The 22,425-nt window shown below is 34.8% G+C and overlaps 1 protein-coding gene across 1 annotated transcript in view; it reads left to right on the forward strand.

Annotated features, from left to right (window-relative positions):
• Positions 1 to 8,903: 8,903 nt before the first annotated feature.
• LOC121408263 (adenylate cyclase type 10-like) overlaps positions 8,904 to 22,425 on the forward strand; it is a 35,539-nt gene continuing 22,017 nt past the window's right edge. The window contains exon 1 of the mRNA XM_041599671.1: positions 8,904 to 9,875. Within this exon, the coding sequence (XP_041455605.1) occupies positions 9,848 to 9,875 (28 nt within the window). The 5' untranslated portion in view covers positions 8,904 to 9,847. The remainder of the gene's footprint in view (positions 9,876 to 22,425) is intronic.

The following is a 22,425-nucleotide window of genomic DNA, read 5'->3' on the forward strand; positions in this document are numbered from 1 at the left end:
AGACCTTTTCTGCAATTAGCCAAATCAGGGTAGTTGAAGAAAATATCCAATTACTGTAATATTGTTTGTAATGTGTAGTAAGTGAATGTGATATGCTGTGCTTCTCTGGTGTTGTCTTTTAAAACTTCACCAAATTCTCTTAGAGAAAACAAAGTGCTGTTTTGTTGTGTGCAGTGTGTTTGTGTAAGCATATAAATCTACCAATACATATTTAAAAATATAATCAGAAGAATGTATTCATTATATGGTTATTGTTGTCTGGTACAATTTCTACATTTCAGAATATCATATTTTTTCTTCACATTTCAAATGCTGTAAATTCTGTTAATATTGTTTTAATGACTATTTTCTGTTCATATGATCAAATATGAGAAAACAAAAGCCCTTTTCAGAGAGTCAACTATTAAACATAAACGGTGGTGCTCGAAAGTTAGTACAACCCACCAGAAAATGAACTTATTTAGCATGTTCAAGTTCGGCAATGTTTTAGATATTAAATCGTGAAGTCTGATGATAAAATATATTTCATAAAGTTTGTTTCTCTGGGCTTGCCGAACATTGTAGTGTTGTTGTCTACATTCAACACTCAGCATGGAGGAGAGCACCCGTTCGGTTCACTAACTTTTCAGCACAACTGTAAAAACAATATATATATATATATACAATATCCCTAAAGGATTGTTAAGTCAAAATGTGAGAAAAAAATTCATGACATAATACGATGCACATAGACTTTGTATTCATACATTATCAATGATACCTAATTTGAAGTATTCATCTTTGACATATTTGGGTTTATTTTTCTTTATTGATTTATTCAATTTCATGTCATATGGTGTTACCATAAGTGACCTTGTTTCAATGTAGAAATATCAAAATGCTGGATATATACTAAATATGTATTACATTACAAGCTATGCAGAAGTGTATTATTTTGCGTGTGCCTTTAAGATGTAGATATATAATAATCACTTGTTTTTCTGTCTCTCTAAATTGTTGATGAAATAAACCTCTCCACTGACGTAATAAAGTATGTTTGAATTAGTTTTTCTAGTGTGATTTATGATATTCCAATGTGAGGAAGAATCCATGAATGACATATGTATTAAAACATCAGGCGTAAATATTTTCAGCTGATTTAATTAATTGTAAATTTTTTATAGCTTTTTGGGGGTTAACTCGGCCTAATCTAAATAAATTGGACCCCTTTCGTTTTCTTATAAGAACAACTGTTATGCCGGAAAATATTTGGCATGAGTATTTTCATTGGCCCGTATTCTGAAGTTGGGTTTAATTTCAACTCCGGCCTTAAGTTGTGATTTAACTATGAATAGTCAATTGTGAGTTAATTTATCTTTAACGGCGCAGGTTTATATGCTCATTTGGCCATCAAATAATGAATAATTATCTGTAAATAATAGCTAAAACAGTTGTCTTTATCATTAAAGCATGATCAAAGAGCACAGTAAACCTAAGAAAAATACAATCATTGATTTTTTTATCATTGATATATTTTTTTTTTTTATTGTATTGATTCAATAAAACACATGAAAAAAAAGAAAAATACAATGTAAACAAGCTTTTCTTTCCGGCCTCCCATAGTTTAGACCCAAATGTAGACCATGACTTGTTTTAAACAGGACTTCAGAATACGGGCAATTATATGATCAGAACATTCCATATAATACAGTATATAGTGTCGATGATAACTTTTTGAATTACCGGAATTGAAAGGATGACACCCCCCCCCGGTTGGGAAGAATCACAAATAATTAAAAGACATCAAAAAGACTGACCAGATGTCTTCTCTGACAGTTACCATAGTAACAGTCAGAGGCCAGTGTCTTTCAGCCAATCAAAAACCAAGGATTTCTATGAAGTTGACAGCACTGACAATATAGTCAGTGCTGACAACTTTCATGAAACACCCACCAGAAAAACTAATGGCGTTTCATGAAAGGACTTGTCGGACGTTTTATCCGACAGGTCCCATTTCATCCGACAGTTACCATAGGAACAGTGCCACTCAGCCAATCAAAATCATGGAAAGATGTCAGATCTCACAACTTGTCGGATGAAAATATTGATGAAATGCTCCCCTGGAGCGTGCTATAGTCGTTTAGGCGCCGCCCATTGTGATGTCACAGTTGAAAAAAATACTACGCGCGTCGCTCTCGCTCTCTAGCTAGCTCTATGTTTTATCAACATCAAATTTAACAGGAGGCCGGCCCGCATCCAGGAACCCCATGCACTACAGCAACAGAAGCAACAACAATATAAAAGGCAAAGAAACAAAAGAAACTTGAAAACAAAGCAAGAAAACTACGTGAAATTTTACAAAAATGGCTTAAAATTATATCATACCAACTAATTTCCCTGAACACATAAAAAATAAGGAGGAGAAATAATGAGCATCGCGGGTAAAACTGGATACACTTTGGCGTTTATGCCAACTTTCATCATAAAAAGTTTGGGAAAATCTCAATAATGCCGAAGGGGAAGAAGAAATCCAAAAAGCGGGGTAAGAGAATCAAACTTCTATTGATTATTTTCCCGTTATTATCATTTTTTTTGGAGGTATGAAATGAGAATGAATAGTATTCTATCTTTTAAGATGATTATTGTATAATATATTGAAGATGAGGCGAAATGCTTGGCAAATGGTAACTTTAGTCATGACTTCTGCTACAATTTGAAAGAGTAATAAAAAAAGAGAAGGATTTTGTCCTAATTCTAAGTATGATTTTTATCGTCATCATCGTCATTACTATATGTATCCTTATCGCTTCCACCAACTTCAGTATCATTATTTTTATTAGACCGTATTATCATATCGCCATGCAGATGATGCTAATTTTTAAAATGCAGATAAATAGTCAGAGTCAGCATAATGCATCTTTTAAAAGAGAGTCAGCATAATGCATCTTGACATTTAGATTAATTAATGGCGATCTATCTTTGTAATGAGATGGCCAATACGCATTTTTTTTCAAAAACAATGACCAGCTAGGAACCAAATCAAATTTGTTCATTCATTCTTTCTTATTTGGCGTACACCTTGTGCCAATGATTGACATTTCTTTGATATCTACTATACGTAGATCAAGGAAAAATAACTCAAGGGCGAAGGCGGGGGGCAATGGGTGCATGTGCACCCTCCCGCTGACGTAGAGGACACTACAAGCAAGACGAAATTTGTACCCCTTCTTCTGCTTTCAACAGCTGATTTTCCCAACTTTAAATCCACCTCTCCCAGATAATGTGCACCCCCACACCACTTGAGTACGTTCCACCTCCCAGGCTCAAACCAGCCTACCCCATTGAAGATCATCCATGAATAAAAATCATATTTGAACCACGATAGTTTGAATACAATTCCCTCCACTCGATGTCGACGATATCATCCTCTTATATCCCATGCGTTTATCCTCTCTATCAATGGCACTATAGATAAAGGTACCCGACTAGTATTTTCTTAGTAATGATACCGTATAAAAAATAAAGATCAAAGCCTTATCCGAGACTATGCATGTTGAATTCCCAGAGAGGGAGCTCCGGAGAGAGAGAGGGGGGGGGGGGGGGGTAGATAGTAGAGGGAGAGAGAGACAGAGGGGATGAGGGCACATGATAATTTCGGTGGTACCCCTTTCAAAACAGTACGCCATTAATGTGGTGCAGTATGACTGAAAAATCCCTATACAGGAGAATAAAGGAATATGCTTCAAACTTAAGAGAGTATCGTAATTCCTAATTAATATTCATTTTGAATCTCTTTCGAGTACTGTATAAGGAAGTTGCTTCGTCTGTGCAGGGATGTGGCAACCCTATGTTAACCTTGGACGACGGAGAACGTCGAGCATCTTTTGAACAATCATGTGCCCTTGAGAGATTGATTACCATGGAAACAAAAACAAACTCAATAAAGACAAAATAAAAACTGATTAAAATCAGGGTCGACAGAATATTTTATATTAAAGAAGAACATCAAAATTCACCTTTTTTTAATTTACTAAAGAAGGGTGAACATGATAGACAAACATGTCCCGAGGACATGTTCCCCGCTAACCTAATAAAATGGTAATCATAATAATGGGTGGGGTTTTCAAGCAGAAAACACAAAATGACTTAATCCGATGATCGGGGGAATAAAATCTGTAGAGCGATGTAAAGAAGCGGTTTATATTATTGATCATAATATATGAAATTGACCAATGAACAAAGTTTCCAACAATTCTTTTTCACAAATTCTTCTGCATTTGTACATTTCAGCCGCAATGTCCCATTCCAAAATGAAGAAAACATCACTTTAGAAATGTGTGGGCCCTTATTTTAATTCTTGTGAGTATATGAATATCAAATAATTCTATCAGTGAATATATTAATGATACAATTTGTAGTTTATATCTATATTTCTATTCATTGTCATTTTATCATCAAATTTCTAGATATTTGTTTATTTACGTTATTAAGTATATTGCCTAAATATTGACTCAAATCAAGTATTCATTTACAACTACAATATCGATGTTATTTATTGTAATCGTGAATCTGTTTTCATCAGATCATTGATGAAAAACAGCTGTTTGCCGATCTTTTGTAGGTGTAAATAATAAATAAATATTTCAATTCGTCCGTTATGTTATCATATATATTTTATTTTACATATTTTTGGGGAGTACAGGTGGCTATTCTTGCTGTTCTCTCGTTTTCTTTTTCCTCCTTTTTTTGGAGGGGGGTAGTATATTTTTGATGGACAATGATAAATACGATTCACTGTACTCATGACGAACGCGCTCTCTCAGTCAGATAGTCGCGTGTTCGTGATGATGATTTAATGATTGCAGTCTATTGATTGATCAGAAGCAATATGATAGGGGCCAATCCATGCCATCAAACTGACTCATCTCATCCAGGCTCTAATTGGTCAATTAGTGTTCCCATAGATGAGATAGTGCATTTGCAGCACGAATGTTGAACTCTGACAGATATAGGAATGCATATAAGGGTGCGCAAAGCCCCCCCCCCATAAAATTAGCATCTTTAGAAAATAATCGAATATGATTGTCCCCTTTATCTTCTCGCCTCTGATAATTCTGATATACAGATAATCATAGAAACAGTTGTGTAGTGAGTAAAAAAATGTGAAGGGTCAGAAAATGGAGCCGCGATGGGGAGAAACTTGAATAGTCTTGAACGAGCCAAAATAAATCGAACTTTTGAAAAATTAAAATCTAATTATGTGATTGATTAGTATGATATCTTCACAATGATTTCATGAAATTACGTTTTTTTTATTTCGGTCTTGGAAATTGAGGGACCGGAGCCCCCCCCCCCCGTCATGTCACTATCTCTTCTTCTTTAAAAAAAAAAAGGGTCTTAAAGAGAGAGAGGAATGAAAAATGTATTCAGAAGAAAAAGAAAAAGAAAAAGGAGGAGGAGGAGAAGAAGAAGAAGAAGGAAGAAAAAAGAAGAAGAAGGAGAAGAAGAGGAGGAGGGAGAGGAGGAGGAAGAGGAAGAATAAGAAGGAGGAGAAGAAAAGAAGAAGGAGAAGAACCCTTAAACACCAAGTTGAGAGGCACTGTGTCTATGTATAATTATGCTTGTAGCAATGCACGAACCTACCCTCTTGAGTCTTTCGATTCGTAGAAAGAGGAAGGGCCAAAGGATATATGAACTGAAATTAGACATGATTCCGGATGGAATTATTGATCATCATAGAACTTTGACCTGAGCTAAAATTAGCTCCTGGAAACGGAATCATCTCTCTGTTAATCAGAGAAAGAGATAAGTATTTGAAATGTGTCTGTAGTCAGGATATTACCTTCGTCATGGTTGCTCGTAGAATAAAGTTCAATTTCAAGTTAAATTCATTAAAAACCCAGACATATCAATGAACAGATAATACAAAAAGATAAATAACATATATGAAAGGTTTTCGAGGACCCCTAAAAAGCAGAGCTTGTGAGTGGGGCCCTACAATAAAGGAGATGTAAACAATGAAGGAACATACTGTACATAATAAGTTTAAAATACAGATACGTATAGAAAAAAAACAGATGTAAGCAAAAACAAAACAAACACATACACACCCACCTACACCCACACACACACACAATGCATTACATGAAAATTAATTATGATAACCAATATTGGTTGGTTTCAAGTTCAACATTCGCTATAAGTCTGAACTTACCACGAAAATTAATCCTGATTTCAATGTTACACAGCGCTTTATCACCTACAGACGTCTCTATAGAGAGGGGAAAAAAAGATGCTTGAGATAAATATCACTAACATTTATCTTATACTAATATTATGAATGTGCGTTGGGAGTGCGAGGGTGTGAGTGAGAGAGAGATATAAAGAGAGAGGGGGAGAGAGGGGGGAGAAAGAAAGTGATAAGAAACTGATGAACTTGATAAATACCATGCAACGCCATTATCCTCATCATGTCAATTGAGAAATTGCATAAAAATATATGAGAGGAAGGATTTCGTTAAAAAAAATGAAAAAAAGTTCCAGGATGAGTTTGCGGGAAAAGAAGAAACTCAAAAACTTTGAGAGTATACTTAATCCCCCCCAAAAAAAAACTTTCAATCGAATAACAAGATATCGATTTTCAGAATGATCTTGCTTATTAGCACATTGAAGTATAATAAGTGAATGATATGCGCTGGACTTTGTATTATTTCACAGCCCACCATAAATATACCCACTTATCCTGAAAGTGGAAGCACATTCAACACTTATCATATATGTATGTATATTCAAGCAATAATGAGAAGAAAGCTAACAGATAGCGAGCAAATACAAACACAATGATAGGCAGATGATATCAAATATGAATAACTAAATAAAGATGAAGATGGAACGTTTGCAGACAATATTGATCGTAAGTATACTCCTTATGACATGCAGCGCAGGGACGCTCACTCATTATGTCGTGACAGTCATACCAATGAGACAGACTCCAAACAAACTAGATGCATATTAACATAAAAGCTTTGGTCGAAATAGAGTCGGTTTCCATCGGTGTTTATTTAGGTACAACTAGGTCATTTTCCTGGGATGAGCTGATTTTGTAATGAAAAAAGTTCCTAAGATAAATAATAATAATAATAATAAAAATAATGCTCTTAAATGGCAGAATGTGAGGCAAAAGCACTCTTCAAATTTCCAAAATGTTGCCACATTATCAATTTATCTTTCTAATTTTGACGACACTCTACCACATCCGTGGGGAGGGGGGGGGGAGTGGGGTGAACTATTCTATTCATCCTCTTTCATTTACCAGTACAAGGAAGTATAAAGCAATGTAACCTCCAACCAATAACAAACATTGTAATAAAAACACTCTTTAATACTCACTTTCATGTGATGTCCATCCCTAATACATTCTCAACATGAATCCAACCACTATACAAACGAGGAAGATATCTCCTCGTATGTAGCCAAAATAAATTTGGATGTAAGGTTACAAATACAATTTAAAGAAAGAATGGTGGCAGTCATTCTTATATCAACTATAAGTCGGTACTTTCTTCCTTGTTAGAGAGCAATGATCTTAGAATTTCGTGTTCTTACGACGAGGAAATTATGTGAGGAGGAAAATATACCGTGACTAAAAAGCCACGATTGTCAAAAAAAAAAAAAAAAATCATGACCGCACCCACTCCTCAACGTTGGTTCAGGTAACTCACAGCTAATTATTTCTTTATAGGTATTTGCTATTCTTCATTTAATGAAGTTTGATAAAATCATTAAAGATAAGTGTTGATAATGGCACAATTCATAACCGAGAAAAAAAGTGCTGAAACGCATCTTTATACCTCACTCGACCCAGGTGAGGTAAATGGGTACCGGCAGGAAGTAATTCCTCAAAAAGCTGTGTGCACCGAGAAGGTAGCCTAGCTTAGCCGGGTAATAATAGCAGGGCCCGCTGGGAGAACAGTTTTCGGAACTGAAGTGGCTACCCTGGGTAAATATACCTTTATTATTATTATTATTATTATATGTTTAGGATGATATTGGATGATAAGGCATAATTGACACTCTTTTTCAAATGGATTTTCACATCTCATGTTAAACCATGGACCAAGTTGTTGGTCCATGGTTTAACACAACCTGGAGATAATTATGAGATGGAATTAGGGAAAATGGGAGGAATTTAATATGTTATGATGACATGCATTTACCTTTTCATTAATTTCCAACCAGCTTTTCGCTTTGTTTAATATTATCCCCATGATTAGGCCTATATTTTAACCTCTTCTCCATTTTTTTCCTTCTCCCAACCAGATCATCCAAGTATAACAATCTGTAGTATACATGTACAGAGAAGGAATTTTCACCTACATTATTGACAAAAGTAGAAACAGCAACATAAGTAAAATATTATAGAACAGTAATGTAGCATAATGAAGACTCATTATTGACATCAAGTACAGTCATGACAGTAGGCCTGTGCATGACGATCCAAATGGCAATTACAGCAATTACCATTTCTTTTCAACGATGATTTAATCAACAGTCGTTCAAAAAGAATGCAGCAATATCTTTAGCATGCTGATTCTGAACATAGCTCTTGACGGGGATCCTAGCTTGGTTTCTTATTAGTTACCAGATACCTTCTTGTGAATAATTAAGTACATAATACTAACGAACCACTTGTTACTCGAATCTCTGGCCAACATTATAGTTTTGAAGAAAAAGCGGATAAGATATGCATGAATAGTAATATTTAGGTGGGTGTAGATTAGGCATAGGCCTACTTTAATAACGACGATTAATTAAAGTGGTGTATTCTTTACCCCCTTATCGCACGGACTACCCGTCGCTAGTAGGCTATCAATTTGTATAGATCTTGACGCATCAGTGTAAACTTGAGTCTGGGATCATCTGTAAGGGATGATTGTCAGCTGATACATTCTATTCGCGCGCGTAAATGCCCCGTCACAAATAAACAGTTTCCCCAAACGCCTGTCTGCTGCAGCTTTGTGGATGTGCTGTTGAATGTAATGGTAACACGTTTCATAAGGAAAGAAGACCCGACTGTGATCCCGCCTCTCACCAAGCACCACTAAAGATCTTCTTCTTCAGGCAATCGTTCGTCTTTGATAACAAAGTGATGATTGCCAATTTAATGGTGATCGATACCAAGGTTTGTCTCAGATTTTATTCCGCATCACTCCCCGCGGCCGCTTGAAAGCCGAACATTTTCTTCCGAGGTTTGCGCCGTTCTGAAATCAGCTGCACTCGTCTCCTTGTGCGAATAAGACGCATCTTCTAATCATCTTTCCTCAAAGCTCAACATCGGCTCTCTCGCTTTGGCCATAATTGTTTTCTGATATTGATTCAAATTCAAGACCATGAGAGAAATACAATTTTGAAATGTTTTCCCAATTTTCTGAAGGCTACAAAAGGAGGAAGAGGACTGGAATATTTTGATAACGCACCACTTACCAAAAGTGCAACTTTATCGCATCAGTGATTATTGTGGTTTCCTTCATGAACTATACCAAAATATAAGCAGATGATTACCCTATTTAACGGATACTCGGCTATTTTGTTTCATTGCCGTCGTTGTTGAAAATATCCATGTTAATAATTATCTAAGATTTTCCAGTGAACAGTACAGCTGCGTTGATAGTGAGTGGATAATGTACAGAGGACTCATTCGTCATAACACCCGTGACTTCCGTACCTATCCCTATTTATCCGGGCGAGCTCTGGGGACCAGCGTCTGTTTAAATTCATTTCAGGCCGTCTAATTAAAAAGCTTCAGTGGAAATATTTTCTGGGATTAAAATCAATAATGTGACTTATCAATTTGAACTATCTCGCGATAATGGAAGCTGAAACAGAACGAAGAGAAGGTAAGCTTTAACTTATTTAACCAACCGATCAATCATATGATTTAATTATAATGGAATGATGTAACCATCTTTTAATTGTTTTTAATGCATGAAATTGGTATTGGAGTTGATATATATGAAGCGATTGTACACTGTTTGAAATATTTCTATACATACGTTTAAAGTGCTCAACAACATCCACATCGTTGTGTTATCTGACAGATGTTTGCTACCTATACTATGTTGTCTTAAGATAACACGATTGATAATTATACAAGTAGCAAACATTCTTTAAGATGTTCTTTAAAGCCCCTTAAGCCTATACACATTGACATCGTATCTCATTTGCTTTAACAGAAATCTGCAGTCTAATAGCCCAATTCAGCCCTTAAATATTAATTAACAATTTGGCATTGAGGTGTCAAGATTTTCCGGACCATCGATCAAAATAAGTTTTGAATGAGTCACGTTAACGCTTTGTACTCGTTATCTTCATCGTTTTTTTTTTTGGTTAAATTTGCCAATTAGTGATTCACATCTTCACTGCTGATATTCATATAAGATAATCTTCGCCGGCATCCATGTACATGCATGGGTTCAAGTTCCAAACTTGTATTTAGTAGATGGGCATTCTTCTTTAATAACGCATCCTCTTCATACAAAATATGTTCATCATAACCTGCCGGAAAGCTTGCCAGACATTATTTTGTGGGTACATGCAACTGACCCAGAACAATTATGCATCACCAAAATGCATGAAAATGATGAAAACTCGTGTCCATGAAGGCCCTCGGCTAAAAATATATGAATATATTTTGTAAACTAAATATCGATACTTTTTTCGACTACAATTGTATCCCTGACATGACTGCGACTAAAAAGCTATCGGCTATCTCTATCAAACTAATAAGACTGCCAGAAAGCTCTTCGTAATTTAGACTTGCTTTTCTGAATGTAATGCCTTTATAATGAGCTGCAGTAAATTGTAAGTGTACATCATTCATTTGGTCACAAAATTATAATGAAAGGTGGAATATATATCATGTTTCATATTTTGCAATGATTAATGAGCCGTCAGAGACATCATGCAAAGGTGCAATTTAATACCCAACCCAAAGAAGGGCGGATTGTGTACTAGTAAGGGTTTATAGCTATTTATATCCTTTTGAGTTTTAACGTTCAAGGAAGCGGTATATTAGCACCTTTCTTAAAACGCAAAACTTTCTGCACCCTTGATCATATTGAATTCAATGGTGCATTATACGGTAAGTACAAATTATGCATCTCTGCATCTCTACATGCAGAAGAGAGATTTATAAACATGTACCCCTGCACTTGTTATACCTACACTGTAAAAACTGTGGTGTTAAAACTGACACCAATTGGTGTTAATAGAGGACCACACCCTGAGGCGTTAAAATAACACCCTAGAGATTGAACATAACACCAAAGAGTGTAAATGTAACAACCATAGGTGTTGTAATAACACCTATAGGTGCAAAACTAACACCACCAATTTAACACCGGTGTAAAATGACTGGTGTGGTCCTCTATGTACACCGGTTAACACCACAGTTTTTGCTGTGTAGTAGGGGAAGGCGGGGTAAGTTGTGACACTTTTTGCATTTTGCATGTTAGAATTGATATGACTAATAATATTGTAGAAAAAGTACCTTGCCTTTAAATTTGATTCTTGGGTAAATATTTTTCACCTATTTATAACTTTCTACCCCCACACCGAAATTCATTGTGAGCTTTGAAAAAAAAACGATGTCAAATGGCTCAACTTGCCCCATATGTGGGGTAAATTGTGCCACCTTCTGGGGTAAGTTGAGCCACAAAAACTATGTACAAAATGTATGCGGGAAGAAGCAGCATGTCAATTTTTTTAATTCAAGTCTTCGCTTTCTAATTCTCTATAAATGCTAACATCCTTTCAAAGTGAAAGAACTGTCATGTGAATTTACACCTTTCTGCCTGCATATCAATGGCTTTTCAATTTTTTTTTTTTTTTCATTCTTATTACCATAAGAATTACATGGCTCAACTTGCCCCATGTTGGCCCATTGGCGGCGGAAGCCAAAAATTTTAGGAGGGGACAACCAAAAATTTTTTGACAAGCAAAAAAAAAAAGGTTCTCATCAACCCAAAAATTTTAGGGGGGACGTAGGAAAATAAATTGACAAGCAAAAAAAAAAAAAAGAAAAAAAAAGGTCATCAACAAAAAATTTAGGGGGGGGGGGACCGTCCCCCCCTCCTCAAATTTAGGGGGGGACACGTCCCCCCGTCCCCCCCGCTTCCGCCGCCTATGTGTTGGCCGGCTCAAAGTACCCCAGTCCGAACTTAATGCGATATTTTCACATCCACACATTTCTTGTGCATCCATAATCTAAAAGACTATGACAAGAATGAAGATCCATACCTGGACTAACAATATTGTTCTTATTTCTTTATTATATTTAAAGACGTGTGTGGGTAAAAAGCACTCTTCTATTTGACACTTTTTTTTACTTTTTTGGCTGAAATTTGTATTTTCCATCTAAAAAAGTACTTTTTGTTTCAATGTCTAAAACAATATGGTTGGGTAAAGGGTTATGTAATGGGTCATCAATACATGACACCACAACAATGTCTGACTCATAGGCTATTGGCCTGGAGGTGGTGGCTCAACTTGCCCCTATGCTCAACTTATCCCGCCTTCCCCTATAGGTCCATGGGTATACATTGCCAGAATGCATAAAGAGAATGTAGGGGGGTTACATTTAGACGTAAGAATAGAATGTTTTTTTCATAGTTAACCCATTTTTTTTGTCTGAACTATTCATGAAGGTCCTGAATAAATTTGAATTACACTGGAGCAATTTCATACCTATAAAAATTCAAAATAGATTAGCAATAATTCATATCGCCTTTCATTTTAAGCGGGGAGGGAATATGAGATTGCCCGAGGTTCTCCCGACCAATACCATGCAAGTACTTGTCTTTTCTCGACATCACTCTGAATCCTAATGATAAAAATCCTCACTAAGATGCATGACAAATATTCACAAGGGGTAGCATAATGCTATGTCTCGAGTCCCCGATGTCAACATCATATCGCCCGAGGTTTAGCAGATCAAAATTATTCCAAGTCTGAGCAAACCTCTATTTTTATTCAAGGCGAATAGTCATTAGGATTATTGTTATCATATATGCGATTGTCATTGACAATGTGGTTTTGCAGAGAGCTCGTGAAATGAGGAAAATAGTTGTCTCCTAACCGACTTCCTAAACCACAAAAATGACCGTAGTTCAATTCTAATAAATTGAAACAACTTATAGTGATACTCCAAAATAGATTTAAAAAATAGGTGTCATGGTTGGATACATGACTGCACCATGGTAGGTATAGATTCAGGATTTTCAGGGGTGTGGGTTAAAGTGTTGCAATTGGGGTATCAAAGTCTCAGTTGATTAAAATCATTAAATAAATATGCAAAATACTCTCTGCGATAAACAAAACTAAAACAAAAATACGGAGATCAATACAAAAGTTACATCTATCAATTTTTAGCATAATGTCATTGATTTTATCGAAAGATATCAAATTCACTTTCTGAGTTTCAAGTTCCTGATCATGCTGACAGCATGATAATTTTATTATACATGTACATCAAAAATCTTAGAAATAGGACATGGCACGTGGATCCTTATGTTAATAAATTGAAGGAAAAAAATGAAACTGATCCCACCTGCTATTGAAATGTTTTACTTAGTCATGTTAGTAGAGGAAGGGAGAAATGGATGATAACATTAAGGCGAGTTGGTGGCGGAAAGAATTTAAAGTAAAAAGATTTTTTTTAAAGTGCTTTCAATTGGGGTATCAAAGTCTTTTTTCTAGTTGGTGGCGGAAAGAATTTAAAGTAAAAAGATTTTTTTTAAAGTGCTTTCTTTATCCAAATCAGAATACATCTCATTTATTTCAGTCGCATCTTTAGATTAACCCCAATTGCAATTTGTGAAAGCTCTTATGTAGCGCACGATCGATAGTGATTTTTTTTTAAATTCAAGTCACGTCGAGGTGTTTAAAAGCGGCTGTAAGAATAATTATTAGGCATTCCTGAATAAAGCGAACTGCTGAGGGTTTAAGGAGTCTAAAATACCCCCTTTTAATCACAATCTGATGATTCATGCACAGTTGATTCTCTAGAAAATCAAGTAGATCTATTTATGTACATGTATATTTAGAATGACAAAATTGTGGTTTGTCTTTTCGTACTGAACTTGAAAGCGGTTGTATAACGCCAGGCAGATCCTATGCCACTGAGTAATAATGTGCATTATGACGGCCACTTTTAACAGTTTAAGGAGTTCATTGTTTTTTAAGAGTTGTTTCCGACAGTTATTTTAATAATCATGTTGATATCGACGCTGTGGTCTGCATTTTTAATACGATGCATTTTCATCGTATTTTACAAAAGTATATATACATTAAAAACTGTTTGAAATATTTATACAACGCTCTTTGCTGTGTAGTTGTTGAACACTTTAATTAGATTTTAAAATATTAAACAACAAAGTTTAGTTTTTAATATTCAATCTTCAATAAATTAAGCACGTTTTTTATGTTGTAAACAATATTGCATAAAAAGCGCTGTATAATTATTAATACACATTTTGACACGATTTTTTTGGTTAGTTGTTAGAACATCGTCAATATCTTGAAAAAATCTGGAGCCCCCATCCCCATCCTGTTTTCATTCTTAACACGACTTTGGATTGTTGTGCGAAAGCATTTTAATGGTACATTCTGTAAAGTTGTTGATGTCCTTGTCATGCTTGTAGCGCTCTTTAAAACCGGTCATGGCTAGTATTAAGAGGCAGCGTATCCTATCGATATATTCTATATTCCATGTACATTAATGTGTGTTTATAACGGTAATGATGATATTTATGACGACAATGATAATGGCAATGGTAACTGTAGCGATGTAATGGCAACGACAACGATGACGACGATGATGATAACAATCATTATAAAAGGATGATAATAAAAATGATGGTTATTATCAATTATCATTAAAGAATGATAGAATCCAAAAAATAAAAGTAATAATAATGATAATCATCATCATCATTAATTAGCCGTCATCCTTCATTTCGCTTTTCTTTATGTTTTAATTTGTTTGTATGTTTCCACCCTGAATGACTTCATTACTTTTACATTATCATTTTATTTCATATGGATGTATCCGCTATGATGTTTCGTATTTCATTGTAAATTCATGAACATCGTTATGTTATATAAATTTTTTTATAATTTTTCATTTGTGTTTATATAATGTATTTTATTTCGTGTCATTTTATGTTCCACTTTTCTAATGTATAAAATGTACATTGACCTTTTAAAATGTTAGCTGTGAGTCAGTGGAAAGTGACATTTTCCTGATGTCTGGAAGTAAATACATCCCAGATAGCTATCCAGCACTCTAAATCCAAGTGGACTGTAGTTAAGAACCAGTCGAATTCTGGATTTAGTTTGAATCCTACAAATTTATTTCTAAATCTCTAGGAATTTGAATGGAAATTCTCTGAGATTAAAAACTACAATAATCATTAGGATTAAAATTTAATTCAGAATTTGATTGGTTCCTAACTCAGTCTTCTTTGATATACTTTTAATCCCTGTGATTTAAAGTTAAATGCTGACTAAGTAATGATTTTTCGCCTTATTAGATAATGAACATATATATTTATCAATCTCAAATCTACATCTGAGACAATAACTTTACAATCAATGCCTAAATTTTAACAATGTTACTTTGTTCATAAAATTTCAAGCAACATGCAAACAGAGATTATGAATGGTTTTTCATAGGTTTCAATAGATTGTATGTAGAGGTCTACAGACTACAGTTATTTGGAACATTCGATTTCAAAACTTTTTCTGAACTAAACAACTTTACAGTTGATAAGTTTACTAAATAACAAGACAACATGTGTTGAGAAGTTTAATCAACTGTTCGTAATATATATATATATATATATATATATATATATATATATATATATTGTTAATAAACTTTCTCTTTCAAGTAATTGAAACCTATATCAATAAGAAGGAAAAACTCTATGAGAGAAAAACGAGAGAGGCGGATATAACTATATTACATTGCGACATTTTGTGACCACAAAATCAAATTGGAAATCCATTTTTAGACGTCGAATAAAGTGTCCACTTTCGACGTTTCCTAATCGTTCAATAGCTGTATTTAAAAGGAAAGTCCACTCAACACATTCAACACATTTGATTCAAACAGATTGCACTTCGATCTGATGTGATGAGATGTTTTAAGGGAAACTATAATGTACAATAATAATTGGGGCACCATCGTGTTGGTGCCCCAATATTGTTGGGGGTACCTTTGTTTAAGGGATGCCCTTGATGCACCGGGTCATATGATACGTACACCACCGCCTGGATCACCCAGTCTCTGTCTTTCATTGAATGTGCATTAGAAGAAATAAGAAGTGTCAGGTGAGATGTAAGGACTAATTACAGTCCAGACAACTCTCACATCCCAGCTCCTAGTTCAGCTGATATCACCTTCATAAACAAAGGTTATTAATACACCTAGGATGCCGAGGTGATCTAAATAGAGGACTAACACCTAGTCCTATCTATCATAGATATCTGAGATGCCTGTAAGTAAGGTATCACAACATAACCCTGATTAGTACAGTCTTAACTGGAACATTGAGGGATAGTATTCAAAGGTACCCCCTTATTCAAGGTATATGATTCAGTCACATCAGTGAAACAGACTCCAAACCGACCGTTGGTCTGTCATTGGTAATAGCTTTGATTGGTCTTGAGTCGGTTTCACCAGTGTGGCTGCTTGTTGGCGGAATGGGTTGGAGGTAAATAGGTGAATCTGAATTTTAGTTTTGAACTTAGAGTTGAGTATATCTTTCGTTCTATATGAAAAAGGTAAATTTACCTGTAACGAAAGATAAGGGGCATTTATTGTTCATATTTGTAATGGGGAAATTAATTGCTTCAATAAATTATCAAATAACTTTACAAACACGTCAATGAATAGGTAACATGGAATGCATTATTAAAGGAATACATAAATGAATAGATGAATGAATAATTACACAACAAACACGAACCAATGTATGAAAGGATAATTAAATGAATAAGCAAACAAGATAAGCATAATAAAAAAACAATCAGTCAAATTATTTTCTCTTTTATCTGAATCGGGCTGATAGTGACATTTTTAAATCTGTTGAAGAAATGGTTTGGATGATTTTATTTTGCAAAAGTATTATGTTCTATGACATTCGTAGTGATGACCATATTCCAGTGTGATACGGTATACATATACCATACTGGAGGATACAAAGTGTGTTACAGAAATGAGGGAAAGCATACCTTTCAAAACAAAATATACAAGACTGAAAATGTGTCAAGGATGAGTCAAACACGATATACTCTCGTTTCCTTTATTTTCCATTAAATAAAATTCTAAGAAGCATGGATGGAATCCTATACGAAATATTCCGAATGGTAATTTAATCAAAATTTAACGCAAACATATGCACGCCTTTGTGAATTATTTGGATACATACTATTTTTTCGCCTATTCATGAATAATTTGATTTCAGTGATCAGAATGTTGAATGTAACGTGCCGTATTACGGTATGACTATTGACGGTGTAAGTTTTCTTTATTTCCAAAATTACATTCTAACATGGATGATTTACACGTTAATATGTTTTTTTATCTCAAATATAAAAAAACAACTCTCAGAAATATGTACATTTTCATTATTACGCCTGTCGTATACTTGACGTATTATACGCTCGGTGTCCGTCCGTCTGTCTGTCCATCCATTAACCTTTCCTTGTAAACGCGATAACTTCAGTTTAACTTAACCTAAGCTCATACAATTTGGTGTGTATGATACTACTACTAGTATAAATCCCAGGAAGCCTATTAGCCTATTGATTTTGAGGTCAAAGGTGAAGTCGCTATCTTCCACTTTTCTCATGTTTCTTGCTTGACCAATACTCAATTTCCGCGTTATGTACAGGCGGGCGTATTTTGTGCTCACCTTAGCGACGCTTATAGGAGAGGGGAGATAAGGGGGGGGGGGTACACCGACTGCGTTTTCTTCAAAGATAAATAATAAATACTCAAATATTCTTTTTATATCAACAATCCATATAACCATAGGGTTACAGACATGTGAAATTGTATATCCACAATCATCATTATGCAGATAACTTTTATTGAATTTGACTCAAATAAAATAAAAATGAAATAATATCTTTATCGCAAGACGAGACAAAATTGGACAGCAATCGACCAAACAATTAATTTGGTAGCAATATCTAAAAAAAGAAAACATCCAAAGTCAACGGATGACGCTCGAGAGAAAATAAATTTATTGAAAAATATTTGATCCGCAAATACTTCTCATTATAGGCCCATGTAAATGTAGCTAATAATGTTTCGATAAATGCGATTATACATTTTAAGAGACGAACAAAAAATCCGCACTTTTATACAATTATTCAAAATAATTTATATAGTCGGGCTTACCGAGGGGAAAGTATCATTCAATCTTAAATTCAAATAAGATTCGGAAGTAACTCCGGGGGACTATATCGCAGACACTTCGATTTATTGCAATCCAAGCCCCAAGCACTGGCAAGCCGTCGCCTTACTACTGAATTCATATTAATATTGTAATCGAATCTTCTAAACAATAGCTGTGAGACCATCACTTATGGAATGTTAGGTGATTGAAGATTGAGGCATTCAAACACCCCCGACGCCATCTTGAATTACGCTAGGACAGAGATATTCGTGTAAATTTCATGTACATGTTCCTAATCAATATGAAAATGTAGTCGTTATAACAGACTCATCTTTCATCATTATCATGTTGTCTACAATGTTATATGCACATTTCATATTTCATTTTCCAGTAAGTGATTGTAAAACGGATTGGAAAATCAAGAAAATAGAAAGCCCAGACTTTATCAGTCATAAATTTACACAAAGCTTTGAATTCCTTTTATATTTCACAAACTTGCATGTAACCTCTGATGGCACATGAGGAAGAACAGTAGACCTAACTATACAAAATAATGCGCATTTTGTTACAATACCCTGAAATACAATAAATACAAGAGTATTTATATAAGGTTTGTCATCAAAGTGCATGTGAACATACTAAACTAATACCACTCCAAATTATTAACCAAAGTTACGGTTTACCTCAAACTAAGGCTTTTTAGTAATCATTAACATTATCATGATTATCAATCATAAACTAACGGGTTTATGGATTTATAGTTTCTTTCGTTTGCTTGTTTCCCCTTTTGTGTAAGATGGAGCGCAGTAATGAGCCATGATTTAGGTAAGACCTACATGTAATTCTCAACTCATCATTTATTCAGCATTTGTAATTCCTCATTCATAATTATTAGCGATGTACATATTATAGAATAACACATAGTGCAAACGTGAAAAGAAGCTTCCAAAACTGATAAATAAGATACATATTTTATCATGAAAATACATTTCCCTGACTGTTTGAATTTCTTGTTGACTAGTTATGTTGTCCTTTAAAAAGTGGGATGAGCATTGTTCCCTTTAAGCCACTTGCGACCAGCTTGGATGATCGATGATAGGGGTGTGAGGTATCTTGGTTGAATAGCTCGGCTACTTCACATGTCATTCTATCGGTCTCATACGTCTTAGTCTCCTGATACAGACACTAATACCTAGGGATACCTAGGGAAGTTTCTGAATGTAGGCATGTTATGCCTCTGTATTCAGTTCTAGGTTTTTCCTCCTCAAGATGGCTGGCTCACTTCCGGGAACAGGGCTTTCGTAGTCATATTTTATTGGCTCATTTTTCCAGCATCTATCCAGGGCAGCTTCAAAACTGTGCACACTTGGGGCAGTGACAACATCATTATTTAGGCTGTTCCATGTCTTACGTATTCTAATCATTCATAGCATATGTTATCTGGGTCTGACGAGTGAGACTTTAGGAGGTTCCTTCGTAGAGGAAACCACATTGTATGTAGATCCTAGAGGCATACTCATTATCGAGATTAATCACACTAGAATAATTAAATTTAGTTGAAACCTGTGAGATAGGGTCAGTTGATTTAGACTAATATCAGGCGGCAGGCCCAGTCAGATTCATAAAGTGGTCACTTCAAAATTTGAAATACAATTTCATATTGATATCTGCTTCGACGTTTTTGTTGAGCGTTTCAATATCAATATAATTCCTAATGCATATAGATTTTTTTTGAGAAAAGAAAGGTAGCATAAACATCATTAAGCTCAGAATATGATAATTATAAAACAAACCAAATTTTCTGACATGGCAACGAGTTATTTCTGTAGACTGAAAGGACTAACAGAGGCCTATACCCTTTTAACAATTCTTGTTTCCTTGTCAACCTGAAAATGAATCAGCCCTACTAACATGACTGTTTAATAGCTCAATGATGTAATCATGGTAATCTGTGACATAAGTGACCCCCCAAAAAATAAGGGGGCAGATAATGACAGATCATGGAGCTATAGATCCATGGACAGTTTGAGCAAAGTTCTAAAAAGATGCGAGCGAGCGGAGCGACCAAAACTTTTGACCTTTTAATACAAATATATGAATTTAGGATAGATTTAAAAAAAACGATCAAAAAATAATATAACATTGCACTCTTCCCCTTTCCCTTTTTTGTGGTCATTTTCCCCTCTTTGGGACATGACCCACAGCTCTCTCCCCCATCTACGCCAGTTATTGATAGCCAAACTGGCTTAGTCTTAATACTTCATTCATTGTGATAGGTTTACAGTAAAATCTCATATACTACGTTCAGAATGAAAGAGATGTCTATGAATATTAAAAGCTTATTAAACATGTGCTATCTTTTCACTTTATGTCTGTTATGAAGTAGACAGAATTACTCGATGCATCTATTTTGAGAGTCGGAAATTGTGGTAACCTTGGTTGTCACCTCAATTATTACCATCTTACTAGAATGCAGTCTGGGTCCCGTAACACATAGGTTAGCGATTAATCGGTTTTCACTGCAATCAATCGTTGAAGAATATTCTGCGATGATTGCTAAGCTTTAATTTGTGTTACGGGCCCCATCAGTGGAATGGGGGAGGGGGTCGATTTGTAGATTCTATTACATTCGAAACTATATTTAATAAGTGACATTAATAGTAAATTCACTTTTAGAAATAATGACAATAATTTCCTACGATATCGCTATCCTATGGCTTCTTGTATAGGAAATTATGAGTTTTATTTGCCACGTCACTACCGTGAATTTTTAATTTTTATGACATTAAAAAAAAATGGTCTCGTCTGCGAGCATCAATAATTTTTGTTTTCAAAGTGAAATTATGCAGTATTTGAAAGAATCAGTAAAGCGTAATGTTATTTATTAGAATTGCTAATCTTTTCTCAGATTCGTCCCTATAACTATATGACTTACATTGGATTTCTTATCTAAGATATATGACTATTCTTATTAATATTTCTCGATAAGTGCAACCTCAGACATGTCAAACTTTGCTTTCTGCTTGCCAGACGGAGAAAAGTTGTATGTATGACTCAAGTTTTGAATCAGTTACTCAAAGAAACATCCATTCATTTTGAATAAAGTAATTAACATGTCTGCTCCACAAAAGAAACTTTTTATTGCTACAAATTGGCGATTAACATGATTATATAGTCTTACCTATGATGTCTTCGATCTCCAACGCATTGTAAATATAGTGTCTTAATCTCTTGTAGAAACCAATTACCATACATGTTGGAAGTTTATTTGATTACGTGGATACCACTTCTAAACACATTTGGAAACGTGTGCACAATTCCTAATTCCCTTTCACGTTTTCATGTATAGGACATAGATAATTGCATTTTGGAGTACTTCAACGAACTTGATATCTTAACTTTTTTAAATAGCACGTTAAGGAATTATGTATGCTTTAATGTACTGAAACTTTGTAATAATCTCATTTGGTCGCGTTATGTATGTTTTTGTATTTCGTTAAATCTGAAAAAAGGAACAGAACATGCACAAATCTTATTCTAAATCTAAATGAATAAATGTGTCCAAATGGTCGAATACTCTCTTTTCCCTCAAACACGCCCCTCATTCCATGTTCGCCCCATTTTCACTTTCACTTGCGTATAAAGAAGAAGCGTTTTTTTTTGGGGGGTGGGTAGTGGTATCTCAATGAAATTCAGAAAAGGGAGGGTTTTTCTAATCTTTTTCTTAAGTCTACACATCGAATTTCCTTGCACATTCGTCTGATTGGGTTTACCTTTCTATGTCATTTCAATAAAAGAATGAAACATCACACTTTCCTTTACAAGATATTTTTTATGTTCCTGCAGTATAATATCATGCTTGTTGCCAGTCTTCAGGAAATTTGTACTTTATTTAGAACAACAATTTCCTTAAGCTGCTCAGCTGATATTGCAAATGTTCATTTATTTATACATTTCCCATCCACTCTTGTCTTGCTCT

This window comes from Lytechinus variegatus, chromosome 1, assembly GCF_018143015.1.
Source record: "Lytechinus variegatus isolate NC3 chromosome 1, Lvar_3.0, whole genome shotgun sequence".
NCBI classification, from domain to species: Eukaryota; Metazoa; Echinodermata; class Echinoidea; order Temnopleuroida; family Toxopneustidae; genus Lytechinus; species Lytechinus variegatus.